This window comes from Emys orbicularis, chromosome 3 (assembly GCF_028017835.1).
Source record: "Emys orbicularis isolate rEmyOrb1 chromosome 3, rEmyOrb1.hap1, whole genome shotgun sequence".
Lineage (NCBI taxonomy): Eukaryota > Metazoa > Chordata > Testudines > Emydidae > Emys > Emys orbicularis.
The window spans coordinates 83,165,356-83,180,867 of NC_088685.1; the positions used below are offsets into that span (position 1 = coordinate 83,165,356).

The window sequence follows — 15,512 nt, forward strand, 5'->3', positions numbered from 1 at the left end:
CTCCACCGCCCCCCCCCACCCCCGCAAAAACCCAATCCAACCCGTGTGGTGATAGTGGGATATATAAACTCGAAGGAGACACACACAGAGATATACAGGAAGCTTTGGGCAGGAGAGAATGGCATGCTTTTGTACACAGGCGTGTTCTGTTTAACAGTGGGACCAGCCAAAGGCAAAGGAAGCTAGCTGCAGGAGAAAGGGTGATGCCATGATTCTGAGAAGCCATGTGCAGCAGGCTATACTTGGATTACCCAGAGAACTCTGCTCAAGCCCCAAGAACTCTTCAGAGTGGCAAGGAAACTGTGTCAGGGAAAATGCATACAAGTGTGTTCATTATTTTGTCTAGATTTGTGTATTTCTCATGCTACCTAAGTAAAGAATCTTACTCCTGAGGACATTCTGCACCAAAAAATTAAAAGTTCTGTGCCAAAAAAATAAAAATTCTGCGCACAATATTTTGAAATTCTGCAAATGTTATTTGTCAAATAAATGTGGAGGTGCCAGCATGGCATTGGGGAGCACAGGCCACTGGCTTCACAGATGTGGGAGATCACTGTGCAGCTCCCCCCTCCCTGACACAGCTCAAGGACGGGGTCTGCCCCAGAAACACCCCAGGGCCCTGTCCCTCCATGCCAGATGCACCAGGTATATGCAGGCAGGCTCAGCAAGGCAGGATCCAAGGGTGGAGGGGCTTAGTGTGTGTGGGGGATTCAGGTGTGGGTTGAGAGGGTTCTGTGTGGGGAAATCTGGGTGTGGGCGGCTCAGTAGGGGATCCGGGTGCAGGGGGGAGAGCTGGATGTACAGGGGCTTGTTGGGGGGCTCTGGGTGCAAAGGTAATGGGACTCTGCAGAGGGGTCCAGGTGACGGTGGTTGGGGCTCAGCAGGGAGGGGTTTGGGTGCGTAGGGATTGGAGCTTGGTAGGGAGTTCTGGGTATGGGGAGCTGAGTGGGGGGGTTCAGATGCTGGGGGAATGGGGCTCAGTGTGGTGGGGATCCAGGTGCAGTTGGTTGGGGTTTGGTAGGGTGGGGATCTGGGTGCAGATGGCTCATTGGGGTGGTCCAGGTACAGGGGGAGTGGGGCTTGTCGGTGTGGGGGTTCTGGGTGTGTGTGGGGGTGAGGATCGGCGGGAGGGTCTGGGTGTGAGGGGGTCTGGATGCAGGGGGTTGGGTGGAAAGGGGAGCAGCTCCCCATACAGTGATCCCTCCCCCTGCAGCTGTGGAGTGACAGGTGCAGGAAGCGCAATGGGGGGGGGCAGGCAGGGGAGTTTGCAGAGTTTCCTACAGACGGGGAGAAATCCGGGGGTGGGTCTGACACGGCCCTGGGTGCCATGCAGTGATTTACCTCTCTGCTGGCTACCCTCTCACTCAAAACTCCTGGGGAGGGTTACATAACTGCTCTTGTGGCTTCCTTTTGCTTCCCCATCAGAAAGTCCTTTTTCTGCAGGTAAGCACAGAAATCTGCGAGGGACATAAATTCTGCACATGCATGGTGGTCCAGAATTCCCCCCAGAGTAAAAGAGTAATGCTATTTTAGAATCCTATGCAAAGTTAATGGGTCTGTTTGCTTTCACTGTTGAATGACCATACGGAGCTAAACTGTAAACCCAGAATGCTCACATGGCTGGAGCTCTGGGAGAGTATGTATTTAAGCTACAGATGAGCCTGAGGGGTCAGCACTAGTTTGAAGGGCTGGGCAGTTGGACTGCAGGGTCTCATCTCTCATGAGGGAGTGCCAGACAAGAGGACCTTCACCTGTATGCATAGGGACTGTAAGCCAGGGGTAGTACCTGGATTCTGTTCAGACTCAGGAGGCTTAAAGACCACACAGTTCCCAGTGAGGTGGGCCCCAAACACAACAGCCTGGTGAGTGTCCAGTTTTGGGGGAGCTCTATCAGGGCTCTGTGTGCAACACTGGTGATAGCTGGTATGTTGTTCAGAAGTAGTTAAAGATGCAGGGAGCAACAAGACAACATTGTCAAGATTATCTGTGCAACTTGAAAAGAACAGAGCAAATTTCTAGAGATAATCCAAGTTCTCCAGGTTGAGTTTCTATTACATGTGGAAATAAATTACCTGACACTAAGCTGATGAAGTATTGGACATCTGCAAGAAACTGATTAAGTTAAGCAACAGAAGTATGATGGATTGTAATACATTGTTATGAATAACGTGAAGTGTAAGCTTTTTAACAGCAATATTTGACTTCAAATGACCCAACGTATTTGTACTTCAGCATTTTAATTGAAAAGATTTTGTAATAACCATAACATTCTTAAATAACAGATATTATTCTCCAAGTGTTTGTACAGGAACAGTACTTACATTTAATTACAGGTGAACTGGATATGTTTATAGGTGCAAAATACATTAAAATTGATTTATATGAAATAAGCTCAACTACCACCAACTCGGGAATCTAAATCTTCACAACAGCATTGCCAGCAATTCAGCTATCTATTCAAAGGTGCTATTTAAAACATATACCTGAATCTAGTAGAAAAGAAACCCCAGTAAATATTAAAAAGAAGGAAGCTTAAAAGACCAAAACTCCACAGCAGATTGGATCAATAAAATATTAAACTGCAGTTCTTAAAATGTAAGTACTACACCAACTGGTTGGTTGTTTTCAAATAGTGTAAAAGCCCTTGATTTCTAATTGAGACAGTAATGTGTATTCTACCTATTCAATCCAATCAAGATTTAGGCATCGTGCTATAAAGGCAAACATATCAGACACTTCTTCTATAACTTTAGCTGTTGGTTTTCCTGCTCCATGCCCAGCCTTGGTATCAACATGAATGAAAAGTGGGTTTGTTTGTTTACGGCTTCGGCCCACCACGTACTGCAGAGTAGCAATGAATTTCAGTGAGTGCAAAGGGACCACGCGATCATCATGGTCTGCGGTGAGAAGTAACGTGGAGGGATACTGGATTCCGTCCTCTTCTGGTAGTTTGATATTATGAAGTGGAGAGTACCTGAAAAGAAGACACAAGGCCATTTAATATTCAAGCCATCAGAGTGGTGTCTGACAGCACTCAGAAAGTCAGTCCCCCATTTGTATAAAATCAATTTTATGTGATGTAGATAGTGATTCTCTATCACTTATGTGCTATTAAAGCAGAACAATGGCCACTTATCTCTCTATTTGAATATTCTGGCTCTCAGCCCTGTAGAAGCCCTTAGTAAACTCCTTCTATTTTGGAAGTAAATATGCAAACATTTTAGAGAGACATCAGACTTATCAGCAACTGCAATAGTACTCATGTGAAATAGGGAAACCGAATAGGCTGGAGCGTCCACTCCACATCCATTCCAGGTGCTTTGCTGCTGGGAATCAACCAAGTACTGTGCAGAAGCAGCTGACTTCTCCATAGGGATGGCTCCTGGCCTTTATGGATCCGGGAATGGTTATCTCCAGGGACCATGGGGTTAAGAGGCTGGGCCCCTCCAATCTTTGGACCCCTTTTCAGATCCCATTTGCCTTCAGGGGACACTGTGCAGGAAACGGAGGGGAACCTGATGGAGTTTTCCTGCCTCTTTGACCAACCCCTTCGTGGGTGATTCTCTGAGCGAGGGATGGTCTGCCTTCCAATAATTTGTTTCACTCCCAATGGGCACCATATAGCCCTAAACACTAACATACCATAAACTCTCTCAAGACTCCTTTTATATTAGAAATTAACATTATAGCAATACTAAAACACAGGGGATTATAATATAAGAACATAAGAACAGCCATACTGGATCAGACCAATGGTCCATCTAGCTCAGTATCCTGTCTTCCAACAGTGGCTGGTGCCAGAGGCTTCAGAGAGAGTGAACAGAACAGGGCACTTCATTGAGTGATCCCTGTCATCCAGTCACAGCTTCTAGCAGTCAGATGTTTAGGGAGAGACAGAGCACGGGGTTGTGTCCCTGACCATCTTGGCTAATAGCCATTGATGGACCTATTCTCAATGAACTTATCGAGTTCTTTTATACTTTTGGCCTTCACAGCATTCCACGGCAATGAGTTTCACAGGTTGACTGCACATTGTGTGAAGAAGTACTTCCTTATGTTTGTTTTAAACGTGCTGCCTACTAATTTCATTGGGTGACCTCGTGTGTGTTATGCGAAGGGGTAGACAACACTTCCTTATTTACTTTCTCCACACCATTCATGATTTTATAGACCTCTATCACATCTCCCCATAGTCATCTCTTTTCCAAACTGAACAGTCCCAGTCTTTTTAATTTCTCCTCATAGGAAAGCTGTTCCATACCCATAATAATTTTTGTTGCCCTTCTCTGTACTTTTTCCAATTCTAATATCTCTTTTTTGAGATGAGGCAACCAGAACTGCATTCAGTATTCAAGGTGTACGCATACCAGGGATTTATATAGTGGCCTTATGATATTTTATGTCTTATTAACTATCCCTTTCCTAATGGTTCCTAACATTGTTAGCTTTTTTTGACTACCACTGCACACTGAGCAGATGTTTTCAGAGAACTATCCACAATGACTCCAAGATCTCTTTCTTATGCGGTAACAAAAAATTTAGACCCCATCATTTTGTATGTATAGTTGGGGTAATGTTTTCCAATCTGCATTATTTTGCATTTATCAACATTGAATTTTATCTGTCATTTTGTTGCCCCTGGTGGATGAGGTAATATCTTTTACTGGTCCAACTTCTGTTGGTGAGAGAGACAAGTTTACAAGCTCTGTGAAAGCTCGTCTCTCTCACCAATGGAAGTTGGTCCAATAAAAGATATTGCCTTACCCATCCTCTCTCTCCAATATCCTGGGACCAACATGGCTACAACTACACATTTTGTTGCCTAGTGATCCAGTTTTGTGAGATCACAGTCTGCTTTGGACCTATCTGGCATAATTTTGTATTGTTTGCAAACTCTGCCACCTCATTGCTTACCCCTTTTTCCAGATCATTTACGAATATGTCGAACAGCCCTGGTCCCAGTACAGATCCTGTGGGACCCTGTTGTTTACCTCTTTTCACTGTGAAAAATGACACTTTATTTCTACCCTTTCCTATCTTTCAACCAGCTATTGATTCATGAGAGGACCTTCCCTTTTATCCCATGACAGCTTACTTTGCTTTAAGAGCCTTTGGTGAGGGACCTTGTCAAAGGCTTTCTGAAAGTTCAAGTACATTGTCCACATGTTTGTTGACCCCCACCCCCAAAGAATTCTAATAGATTAGTGAGGCATGATTTTCCTTTACAAAAGCCATGTTGACTTTTCCCCAATATATCATGTTCATCTATGTGTCTGATAATTCTGTTCTTTACTCTAGTTTCAACCAGTTTGCATGATACTGAAGTTAGGCTTACTGGCCTGTAATATGGACCTCCCCTTTGTAACACGTACTTCATTTAGAGAGAAGAAAACCTTTAGAAGAAGAGTTAGCTTCCTTATTTGAAAATGTTATTTTTATTTTTTCCTGTTTTTACTGATAACAAATACAGAGGCCAACTGAGTTCATTTGGTATTTGTGCTTTAATTTTGTTTTAATTTCACATTAGTTAAACAAGCTTCAGATTGCTTACTGAAGGAGTAAGTAACAGAGGCATACAAGTTATCTCATGATATCTGAAATTCCTTTATTTTTGTCTGGGTTTAGCAGCGCCTAACACAGCTTACTAGAAGGAATTTTTTTTTCATAGAATCACAGAACTAGGTTTTGTATTGAGAAGTTAAATATTGGACAATAAAGAGCATTATATTTGTTTAAGGTATTTCTAGGATGCCCATAATGGTAGTTTCTAAGCACAATTACACAACATTATCAAATATCTTGCTTTGTTTGGTAAGAGATTACCAGTTGTTTGACAGTTGATTAGACAAAGGGAACCACTCATTGCTCTGGATATAATATGATGGTACAGTAGATTAAGCTAGTTTGTCTAAAAAAAGACTAACTTTTCAGATTAACATCAGATAAAATGGTTTCTAAAACACCTGTTTTGATTTTGAGAGGCCTACAATGGACATATGTACAACAGACTACACAGGAATCTTCTTACTATGTGTATTTTCCCACACACACAGAGCAAATTTAAGATTCTCCTTCTCATTCTCTATACTCCAAATTTCATCATATCTGAATTCACTAGTATATAAACAAGTTTTATTGCACACAAACGTTTGTATCATACCTACAGTAGATGCATTTTATGGGACAAATTCTCTGACAAAATTCAAAATATGAACTTGGCAATTAACAAATTTTATTGTGCACTATAATACTGTAAAAATGCCTTGCCATTAATATCACCATATGAAAGTTTATACTGTCTTGATAAAATGGCAATCAAGAGGCAAATGATTTACAATAGGCCTAATAGATCAAAGTATTTTCATTTTGCATTAATTTTCTTTTGAACTCTGATATTTTAAATAAATGCTTTAGCTCACAAATGAGAGTTAGATTATCTATTCAGTTACATCTAATGGGGCTATTATTTTAGTATCTAGACACTACATCTAAAGGGGCTATTATTTTAGTATCTAGACACTACATCTAAAGGGGCTATTATTTTAGTATCTAATATCTAGATTTAGTATTAAATCTTACATAGTAGTTTAATATTTGTGAGAAATCCTCATTCTAAGCCTTCACTGTTTAAGAAATGAAAATTCAGCATTAGGAGAGCAAGTGTTACAGAAGTACTTTTTAAATGATGTTACATATTGTAACAGGCTCTTTATTATCCATTATCAATTTGCAGCACATTAAAAAAAAAAAAAACAGGTCTGTGAAAATACAGAATCTTTTCAGGCTTCTGAGCAAGTTAAAACCTGAATTAATTTCCTTTTGTGCCCCACTCCCAATCAATTTATACAAATAAACCCTATCTACATTCAAAATATAACTTAGAAAAGCAATCCGCTCTCCCATATAATTAAAAACACTATTTGTTTAGCTGTTGGGCTGAGTGCCCTGTTCTGACAGCCTACCAGAAAAAGTAGTCATTACTTAAAAAAAAGCCAACCTTGCATGGTATGTAACCTTTGAAAATAATGTCCCATTGGCTTTACAGAATTTTTCCAAAAAGTAGAAAGGTACAAATCTACTTTTTATAAAAGTGACTTAAAAGTTGATTTTAAACTTTCAGTGTCCACTGTGTTTATCAACTTCCTGGACACCACAATCAGTTTCAGCAATGGATTATATACAGAGGATTATATACAAGAAACTCACGGATTCCCACCCTAACCTCCACAGATCTAGCAACCACCCCGGACACACCAAGAAAGCTGTTATCTACAGCCAGGCACTCAGATACCAGAATTTGCTCTGAAGAGAAAGTCCAGGTTACACACCTTAACACCACCTTCACTAAACAAGGACACTCCACCAGAGAAGTAGATCCGTTCCCTGACATGACCACCCAAATACCCCAGGAGAACCTGCTTCAATACAGAATCCCCCTCCCCCCCCGCCCCACTGACTGCACACCCCTATCTGTCACCTACAACCCTATACTACAACCCATATGGGGTAACATCAAACAATTACAACCCACATTTGATGAGGACTAAATACCGAAAGAAATCTTTCCCAAATCCCCTCTTCTGATCTTCAAATAACACCCTAACCTTGCCCAGCTCATCATCAGAAGGAAGCTCCCCAAAGACCAGGACACACCCACTCAAAGCAGCACCGGACCCTGCCAGAACAGATGCAAAACCTACAGACATATCTCCATTGCAACGATGATCAATGCCCCCCACAACACACCTTTCAAGATCCCTGGGTCCTACACATGCCTATTACAATATGTGGTATACCTCACTCAGTGCACTAAATGCACCAATAAAAACTATGTGGGTAAAACCAGACAATCATTAAGCTCTGGAATGAACTCATACAGAAAAAATGATGAAAGACAAAAACATCCTATCACCCACAGGCAAACTTTTCACAAAGCGATCATTCCGTATCTGCCCTCTCAGTCCTCATCCTCAAAGGAAATCTGCACAACACCCTCAAAAAGTCAAGCATGGGAACTTAGGGTATGCCCCTGCATGAGAATAAAAAACCCACGGCTAGCGTGGGTCAGCCCACTTGGGCTCACAGTGCTTGGGCTCTGGGGTTGAAAAACTGCTGTGTAGACATTTGGACTTGGGCAGAAGCCCGAGCGCTAAGATCCTGAGTCTCAGAGTTCGGGCTCCAGCCCAAGCCCGAACATCTACTCAGCAATTTTTAGCCCTGCAGCCTGAATCCAAGTCAGCTGATCCAGGTCAGCCATGGCCATGCCATAGGGCTTTTATCCCTGTGTGGACATATTCTTAGGGTAAGTCTACACTGCAATATAAGCCCAGGGTTAGTAGAAGTTTAGATAGCAGACCTGGGTTTGTTAACCTAGGGCTTGAGCATCTATACTCATTTGAAATACCAAGTTAGAAATTGTTGAACCCTGGGTCCCAACCAGGGGCTGCAGTGTCTACACTGCATTATGTGGGACCAAGTCCAACCATCCATATCCCAGACTTCCTAGCGCTCTCCCAAAATGTGGCTGGCTGTAGCCTTTTGTTCATGGTGCAGTGTGGGAAAACTTGATTGTCCAGAGGACACAGAAAGTCAGCCTGTGGGATTGTGGTATACTTTTGGCGGACTCCCAGAACACAAATCCAGTGGGGCTACATCTACATTGGAAAGCAACAGGGTTTGAACCCCTGGTCCCAGTTTGACTTACACTCAGACTCTCCACCCCTATGGGGTCCGGGGACCCCAGGTTCAAGCCCTGGGTTAGTGCGATTTGTACACAGGCAGAAGGGGGGGGGCAGGTTTGAGTGTGAGTTCAAACCCTGTGGACATACCCTCAAATTCATAACTTTTCTGGACACTAAAAATCAAGGACTTAACAGACACAATGGTTTTACGGCTCATTACCACAATTTGTAACACACCCTTCTGCTTGCTAACCCTCTGTTGTCGTACAACTACGTGTTAACTGCCTACTTCATTTTAAGTGATCTCTTATAGCATGTGTGAACTCCTTATGCTTAACAGTCTGTTCCACCTTGTATTTAGTTTGGACACTCTGGGTACTGTCCCCAGATCTGAAGGAGAACTCTGTGAAGCTCGAAAGCGTCTCCCCTTCCACCAATAGAAGTTGGCCAATAAAATGTATTACCTCACCTACTTTATCGCTTTCATTTAATGAAGTCATTTTGATCCATACCATTACTCAGTTCACATGGGTGAAGGCGAAATTAATTTGTACAATACTTAGTTACTGATGACTGCCAACTGCCATTTAAAATCGTCAGACTTCACTCAGTAATTACCAGTCAGCTACAGCACAATAGAACATTCACACCAGTCGGTTCATTAAAAACACCAAAAGGCACTTACTTGATGAGCCATTTAAATTGTTCTTTATAGTCAGAGCAGCCATAATCAGTTGTCCAGGCATGACCAATGGTGTATTTGTGGAACTTAAGCATGTCCATTACTCCAACTTGAGCAATCACACAAGCAAACAGGTCAGGGCGTTGATTAGCACAAGCAGCTTAAAAACAGCAAGACAATTCTATTAACACTGAAGTCTAAAGGAGGAATCAAGGGCAGTAATAAAAGGTACAGTCAACATAAATTTGGCTCAGCATTAAATTTTGTAATGTCAGCTTTTGTAAAACTTACGGATGGCAATTTTACACATTTTGGAAAAATCCAGTTAAAACAATTGTTTTAAAAAATAAATACCCCCATGCAGTGCTTGAAACACAAACATTGACTAAAAATGCCTGCCACAATAGCCACTGAAGTCAAAGGGAAGACTTCCAATGGCTTCAATGGGCTTTGGTTTAGGTGCAAAGAAAGTCAAAGGGAAACTGACTTAAAAACAAGTGTGTAAGTGAATTCACTAATTCTCATTGTCCAAACTGAGGCAAATGAACAGTGTAAACAAAGAATGGGGTTTTTAAAACAGTCGAAGGGAGTTAGGTGCTCACATACCACTGAAATAGAGTTGGTCACCTGACTTTCTCTGCTCCTTTGTAAATTCCAGCCCAAGAGTGTAATTACTGACAAACAAACTGGATTTTGTTATTGGTAACATAATAGTGTTATTGGTAACATAATAAAGATATTGGTTTGTTGAATTACAGTTTGGCACTCTCCAATGTTCTGATATCACTATCAGGAAAAAGAAACTGAAAGCACAAATCTGTGTTTATTGCTCTCCATGGGTGAAACGGCACCATAAAGCTCTTTTATTGCTACATGAACATAGTAGTTCCTTTATTTTTCAGCTATATGCAAGCCAAAGAACTCTGATAAATAATCATTTCTGACTTAAGCCTGGTCTACACTTGAACTTTAGGTTGACATAGCTATAGTGCTCAGGAGTGTGAAAAATCCACATCCCTGAGCGTTGTAGCTATGCCGACCTAACCCCTCATGGAGATGCAGCTAGGCCGATGGAAAAATGCTTCTGTTGACCTAGCTACTGTCACTTGGGGAGGTGGCATTCCCACAGCAGTGGGAAAAACCCTTCCGTTGCTTTAGGCTGCACTTACACTACAGGGTTATGCTGACACTGTAGCTATGATGCAATTGTCCCCATACTGCAGACATGGCCTCAGTTGTAATCACAGAGGGAGGAGTTCATTTTTTAAAGAATGCTTGTATTTTGTTTCCTTATGCTTCCAATCTGCCTATTACTATAGGGCATTTTTAAAGAATAACGGCTGCCCCACTTTAAGGAGTGCACATGACTAATCACTAGAGCTAAAGCACACTGGTTTCTGACACTACAGCTTTCTCTACAGGCTTTTCCCTTTCCACAGAATCTTAGAGTTTTTCGCTAACAAATTCCTGAATTGCAAGTACAGAAGCCAAAGACCACAAAATCCCGTAACTGTTTATTAAAGCTAGTACAAGAGGTCAAACAGTACAGTACAGGGATCCTCCTTGTCTGAAGAGGCCTTTTTAGCCCGCAGCTGTGCTGCCAACTAAGCCTTTGCCTCACACTATGATTCCATCGTGCAGGACAAGGAAATCTTGTTTTGCAGTTGAATGAGCCAGAAACTATGGCTTTAGCCTATCCAGAGTCACCTCTTAGTAATTAGACTAAAAGGGAACACAGTATTCTGGAGGAACGCCAACAATCTTTTCTTCAGTGAATGCAAACTGAGGAAAAATGGCATTGGGCCCTTGCATCTGAGCTATTAGTGGCACATGATAGCTGTTGTACAAGGACATGAATAGCTATTTTGAAATCCCTTGGGTAACAAGAGAAAAAAATTCAGTTCTGCTTTGAAGAAAGAGCACAGGTAAGAATTTTAAAATAAAGGAGCAACGAAAACATAGCAGTTTGATTCTGCTGAAGGAGAGGAAAAACCTTTCTTGTTCCTTGTGCATCAAAGAAATCAAACTGGAGAACTCTGATTACAGGCCTTTAAAGCTCTATTTTGATAGAATATAGCTTAAATGCTCATTAAGGTTCAGTCAGGCATAAAACAAAGTAATATTTTCACAAGCAGTTAAACCACCAAATTCAAATAAAAACCAGAAAAGGTGGATGGCCAGTTAAATGTTAAACTGAGTTCTCAAAAGCACCTGTAAAAATGGACTTTTTTGTGCTTGAACTGCAGAGAGATCAATGCCCAATAGCTCTTTACTATGAACATCCCTTTCTATTTATGCTCTCATTTCCAATACACAATATCTTCTAGCAAAAAGAAAGTAAGTTGAACGTAAAAGTCTAATTTTGCTGATGCTGAAACCGAAACATTAATTCTGTAAAAAAAAAATTCTTTAAATCCTTGTGTGTTTTTATTTCAGTAGCCTTAGGCTGTCAAACTGCAACATGCTCCTCTCAAAGTTATTCTCCCCTCCCCCCCCCCCAAACTATTCCTTTGTCATTGTATCCCAGTTTAGGGTGGGGTAAAAAGCCCTTTCCCTTTGTTCCCTTTGATACCTAGGATGAGAGCACATGAGAGAATAAGGATTTATTTAGGGACAAATTTGGCTATGTGAGAATTTTTTCTTTGAGATGGACTTTCTATATTTAAGATTAAATTGTTCTGAGTAAAGATGAGTGAGAGAATTATACATTAATAAGGTGTATTTATAAATGGCGTGCTAGATTTATATTGGTTCCGAGAATCAAAATTTGCCCATTATTTATACTTAATTTTTCTTTTATGTATTTTTGTCAGAGGTATTTGTTTCTTGTCATCTTTTCAACTCATTACAATGAATATAGGGTCAAATGATGTTGCAGTTACTCATCTGTGCACAAAGGCCTTAAATGTAGCAGAATTGCCATGGGTGTGTGTGTGTGTGTGTGTGTGTGTGTGTGTGTGTGTGTGTGTGTGTGTGTGTGTGTGTGTGTGTGTGTGTACATACATAAACAACAGATCATAGAAAGGCAGAGTAGGAAACTTTGCAGCAATTCTCTCCATGGGCTTGCCAGAATGTGGGTGTAGCTGCATGGCTAACTATGAGGATTTGGGGTAAACTATGCAGATCCAATGGTCAACTGAACCATCTGTGGCTATTACCATGGAGAACTGCTAGTGAATCTGAATGAAGTTTCCCAAATTTATTTTTAATGAAAAATGTCATTAACAATTAGACTTAAAAAAAGAAGAAAAAAAAATAAAAAGAATATTTGTTTGTGAACATCTCCCCCTGTTTCTCCACCAGCTCAGTTTCTGTTGCACATTCTGTGCAGGGCAGGTTCCAGCACACATGAAGAACATGCATTTGACTATGGGTAGCAATTGTCTGTGTGGCCTTTAACAATGGGCATTTTCCAAAGGATACAGAATGCCAATATCCCATGCCACCAGAGACTGAAGTGGAATTGAATTACTTTATCTGTATTAACACAATGACATGCCACCAATTTTTACACCCAAGGGCTCTTATAAATTTTTCCCTGTGCTTAGCTTATGAAAAACCATCCACGTACTAGCATTCACACAACAGTAAATACACAAATAGTTCTTACCCACTAAGAGACCCCCATTTGAACCTCCATTAGTAGTCAGCTTCTTTGGAGATGTATATCCCTCTTTGACAAGATATTCCGCTGCACTCTGGAAGTCATCAAAGCAATTTTGTTTGTTCGCTAAGATACCACCTATCACACAAGGAAAACAAAACAGTTAGTTCTATAAAATGCATTTGACAGCACCTATTCAGAAAGAGGTGTATGTGGAAATGCTTAGGATGAATTCCAACTTCATGAACATTTTAATAATTGATGCAGCTGAGAAAGGCAAAGGAAAACAAAAAGCTCTTCCAACACAAAAATTATAAGATGGTTCTGCCAATGACTCTAATGCTCTCAAAAATCTTGAATAATACATATCTATGCTGAGGATCGAACAGGTAATGCTCCTTACTACTTTGCACTGCCAATTTTACACAAAATGACCACACACAATTCCACTTGACGTATGTCTTAATGGAACTTTAACAGAATTAAGCTCACTTATGATCTTTTAAGAAGATAAAACTTCAAACTTACTGCTGTAAAAAATAAGCTAACACTAATGTTTGCTGGACATCAGATGCATAACTGGTAATTGACTGGGTTTTATTATTATTATTTGTTTTCAAATCTGATGACATACAGCTATGATAGAAATGTGACTTCAGAGCCAGATCTTAATTTGGCATTTCATTAAGATAGCTCAAATTTTGAAAAGCTACTGTCTTCTTATTAATCTACTATAGTGAAGCTACTGTAGTCTTTTTAGACACAATTTTAACAAGGCTCATATAAGGGGAAATAAATGTACAATTTTTAAAAAATTGGGGAAGAAAGAATGTTGTATGCAAGAGATATTCTAATTCTAATGTCAAAACCCATATGGGAGGCAGTCTTGCTCTGCAACCTTTTTATATAAAATAAATAATATTAATTGCCAAATTATGATATTCACAGAAGGATTCACAACTGACCAAAACTCCAATTTACATTTTCCCATTTAAGAAGTTCATTTGATATGAGGCTATAAATGGCTCCCGATCAAAGGTTGCATAAAGCTTTGTAAATGCATACCACCCCTATCTGACCTGGACGGTCAGGTCTTGGGTAATTAAATACTAATTAGGAATTGTAATTAGGTGGGAATTGAGAATTAAGTGCTGGTACCCTTATAGCAAAGGCTATGTTCAATCTTGTAAAGGAATTCTTGTGGGCAGACTTTACAGCTGTACAGATCCCTTTGCAGAACTGTATAACTAACTTCTTAAAAATGCAGAATACATAATTCATCCAACACAAAGACCACACAAGAGGTGTCCTGGGAATGTTGGATATTTTTATATTAATTAACTCCCAAAACTGCAACAGTGGAGGAGAAATAGAAGTGAAGAGACATCCTGTGCTTTACTCAGAATACTGAATAATTCTGATCTGGTCTAAGGTCAGGACCCTATCCATGAAGTTAAAGCTACTCAAATCGACATCTGTACTAGCTGTCTCTGAAATTAACAAAGAACAGATACAGACCTAATTATGCAATTGAGATAACAGACTTGAGCTGATATTAAATTAAACAGGAAATAGGGGGACTAAAGAAGCATTTTCATAGCAAGATAAAATCTCATTAAAAACCGATGGCCAAATTCAAATTACTGAAGGATACTTTGTCTTTAGCAATGACATTATGCATGCCTGAGCATATGCTATTTCTTTTTATGAAACCATTACATCTTTAAGTCAATTACAAGGAAATGTCCCAGACAGGTGTTACAGCAGAAAGCGATGAAAGAGCAATACTGAGCAAAATCACCTTACTTATGCTTCTTTAGTTACCATAGGTTAACAACAGAAATAGTATGCAAATATTGGTACAGTTAGATACATTTGGAAAGCTGATTCGAGATAAATAGTAGTATTCACAAATATTTGCATTGAATCCAGAAAGTTGATCTTGTTTTGTAAAAATGCTAATAATTTTCTTGGAAAACGTACACAATGTTTGTTGTAAAATAAATTTTTGCATTATGTTGTAATATTTTTTAACTGGGATGCAACAAGCAAAACAATCTAACTGCAAAGATCAAATAATATGAGGGAGCTACAGGTGCAAGGAATAAGTTTGATTGTTTGACAATAATTCTGACTTTCATAACTATCTGGGTAAATAAAGAGTGAGAGAAGAAAGGCAGACAATTTTTGGGTATGTCCACTATGCAGAGTTAATCTGGGCTCTTATCAGAGGTTTAGCCTCAAGCTTGCTCCCATCCATACAGAAAAGCCTGTGACCTAGGTTTGGAGGTGCTTTAAGCCCACGCTACCTTATCCAGCTGGTGATGTGGGTTAGAACATGGGCTCTCCAAGCTGCTCACTTTGTAGTGAGGACAGGCTCATCACTCACATGCCTTCCCACCTTCTCCCTTGAAGGGCAGACAAGTTCTCCCACAACTGGACACAACTGACTGGAAAAGAATCCCAGAGCATCCTTGCACAAAGAACCAAGGGATATGGCCCCCAGGCACACGTGGGCAGGTGCACAAACTTTGAGGACATAGTA

At 40.5% G+C, this 15,512-nt stretch overlaps 1 protein-coding gene across 1 annotated transcript in view; it reads right to left on the bottom strand.

Annotated features, from left to right (window-relative positions):
- Positions 1-2,231: 2,231 nt before the first annotated feature.
- PREP (prolyl endopeptidase) overlaps positions 2,232-15,512 on the bottom strand; it is a 177,007-nt gene continuing 163,726 nt past the window's right edge. The window contains exons 13-15 of the mRNA XM_065400874.1: positions 12,974-13,105; positions 9,367-9,523; positions 2,232-2,974 (exon numbers count right to left, since the gene is read on the bottom strand). Coding sequence (XP_065256946.1) covers positions 2,680-2,974; positions 9,367-9,523; positions 12,974-13,105 — 584 coding nt within the window. The 3' untranslated portion in view covers positions 2,232-2,679. The remainder of the gene's footprint in view (positions 2,975-9,366; positions 9,524-12,973; positions 13,106-15,512) is intronic.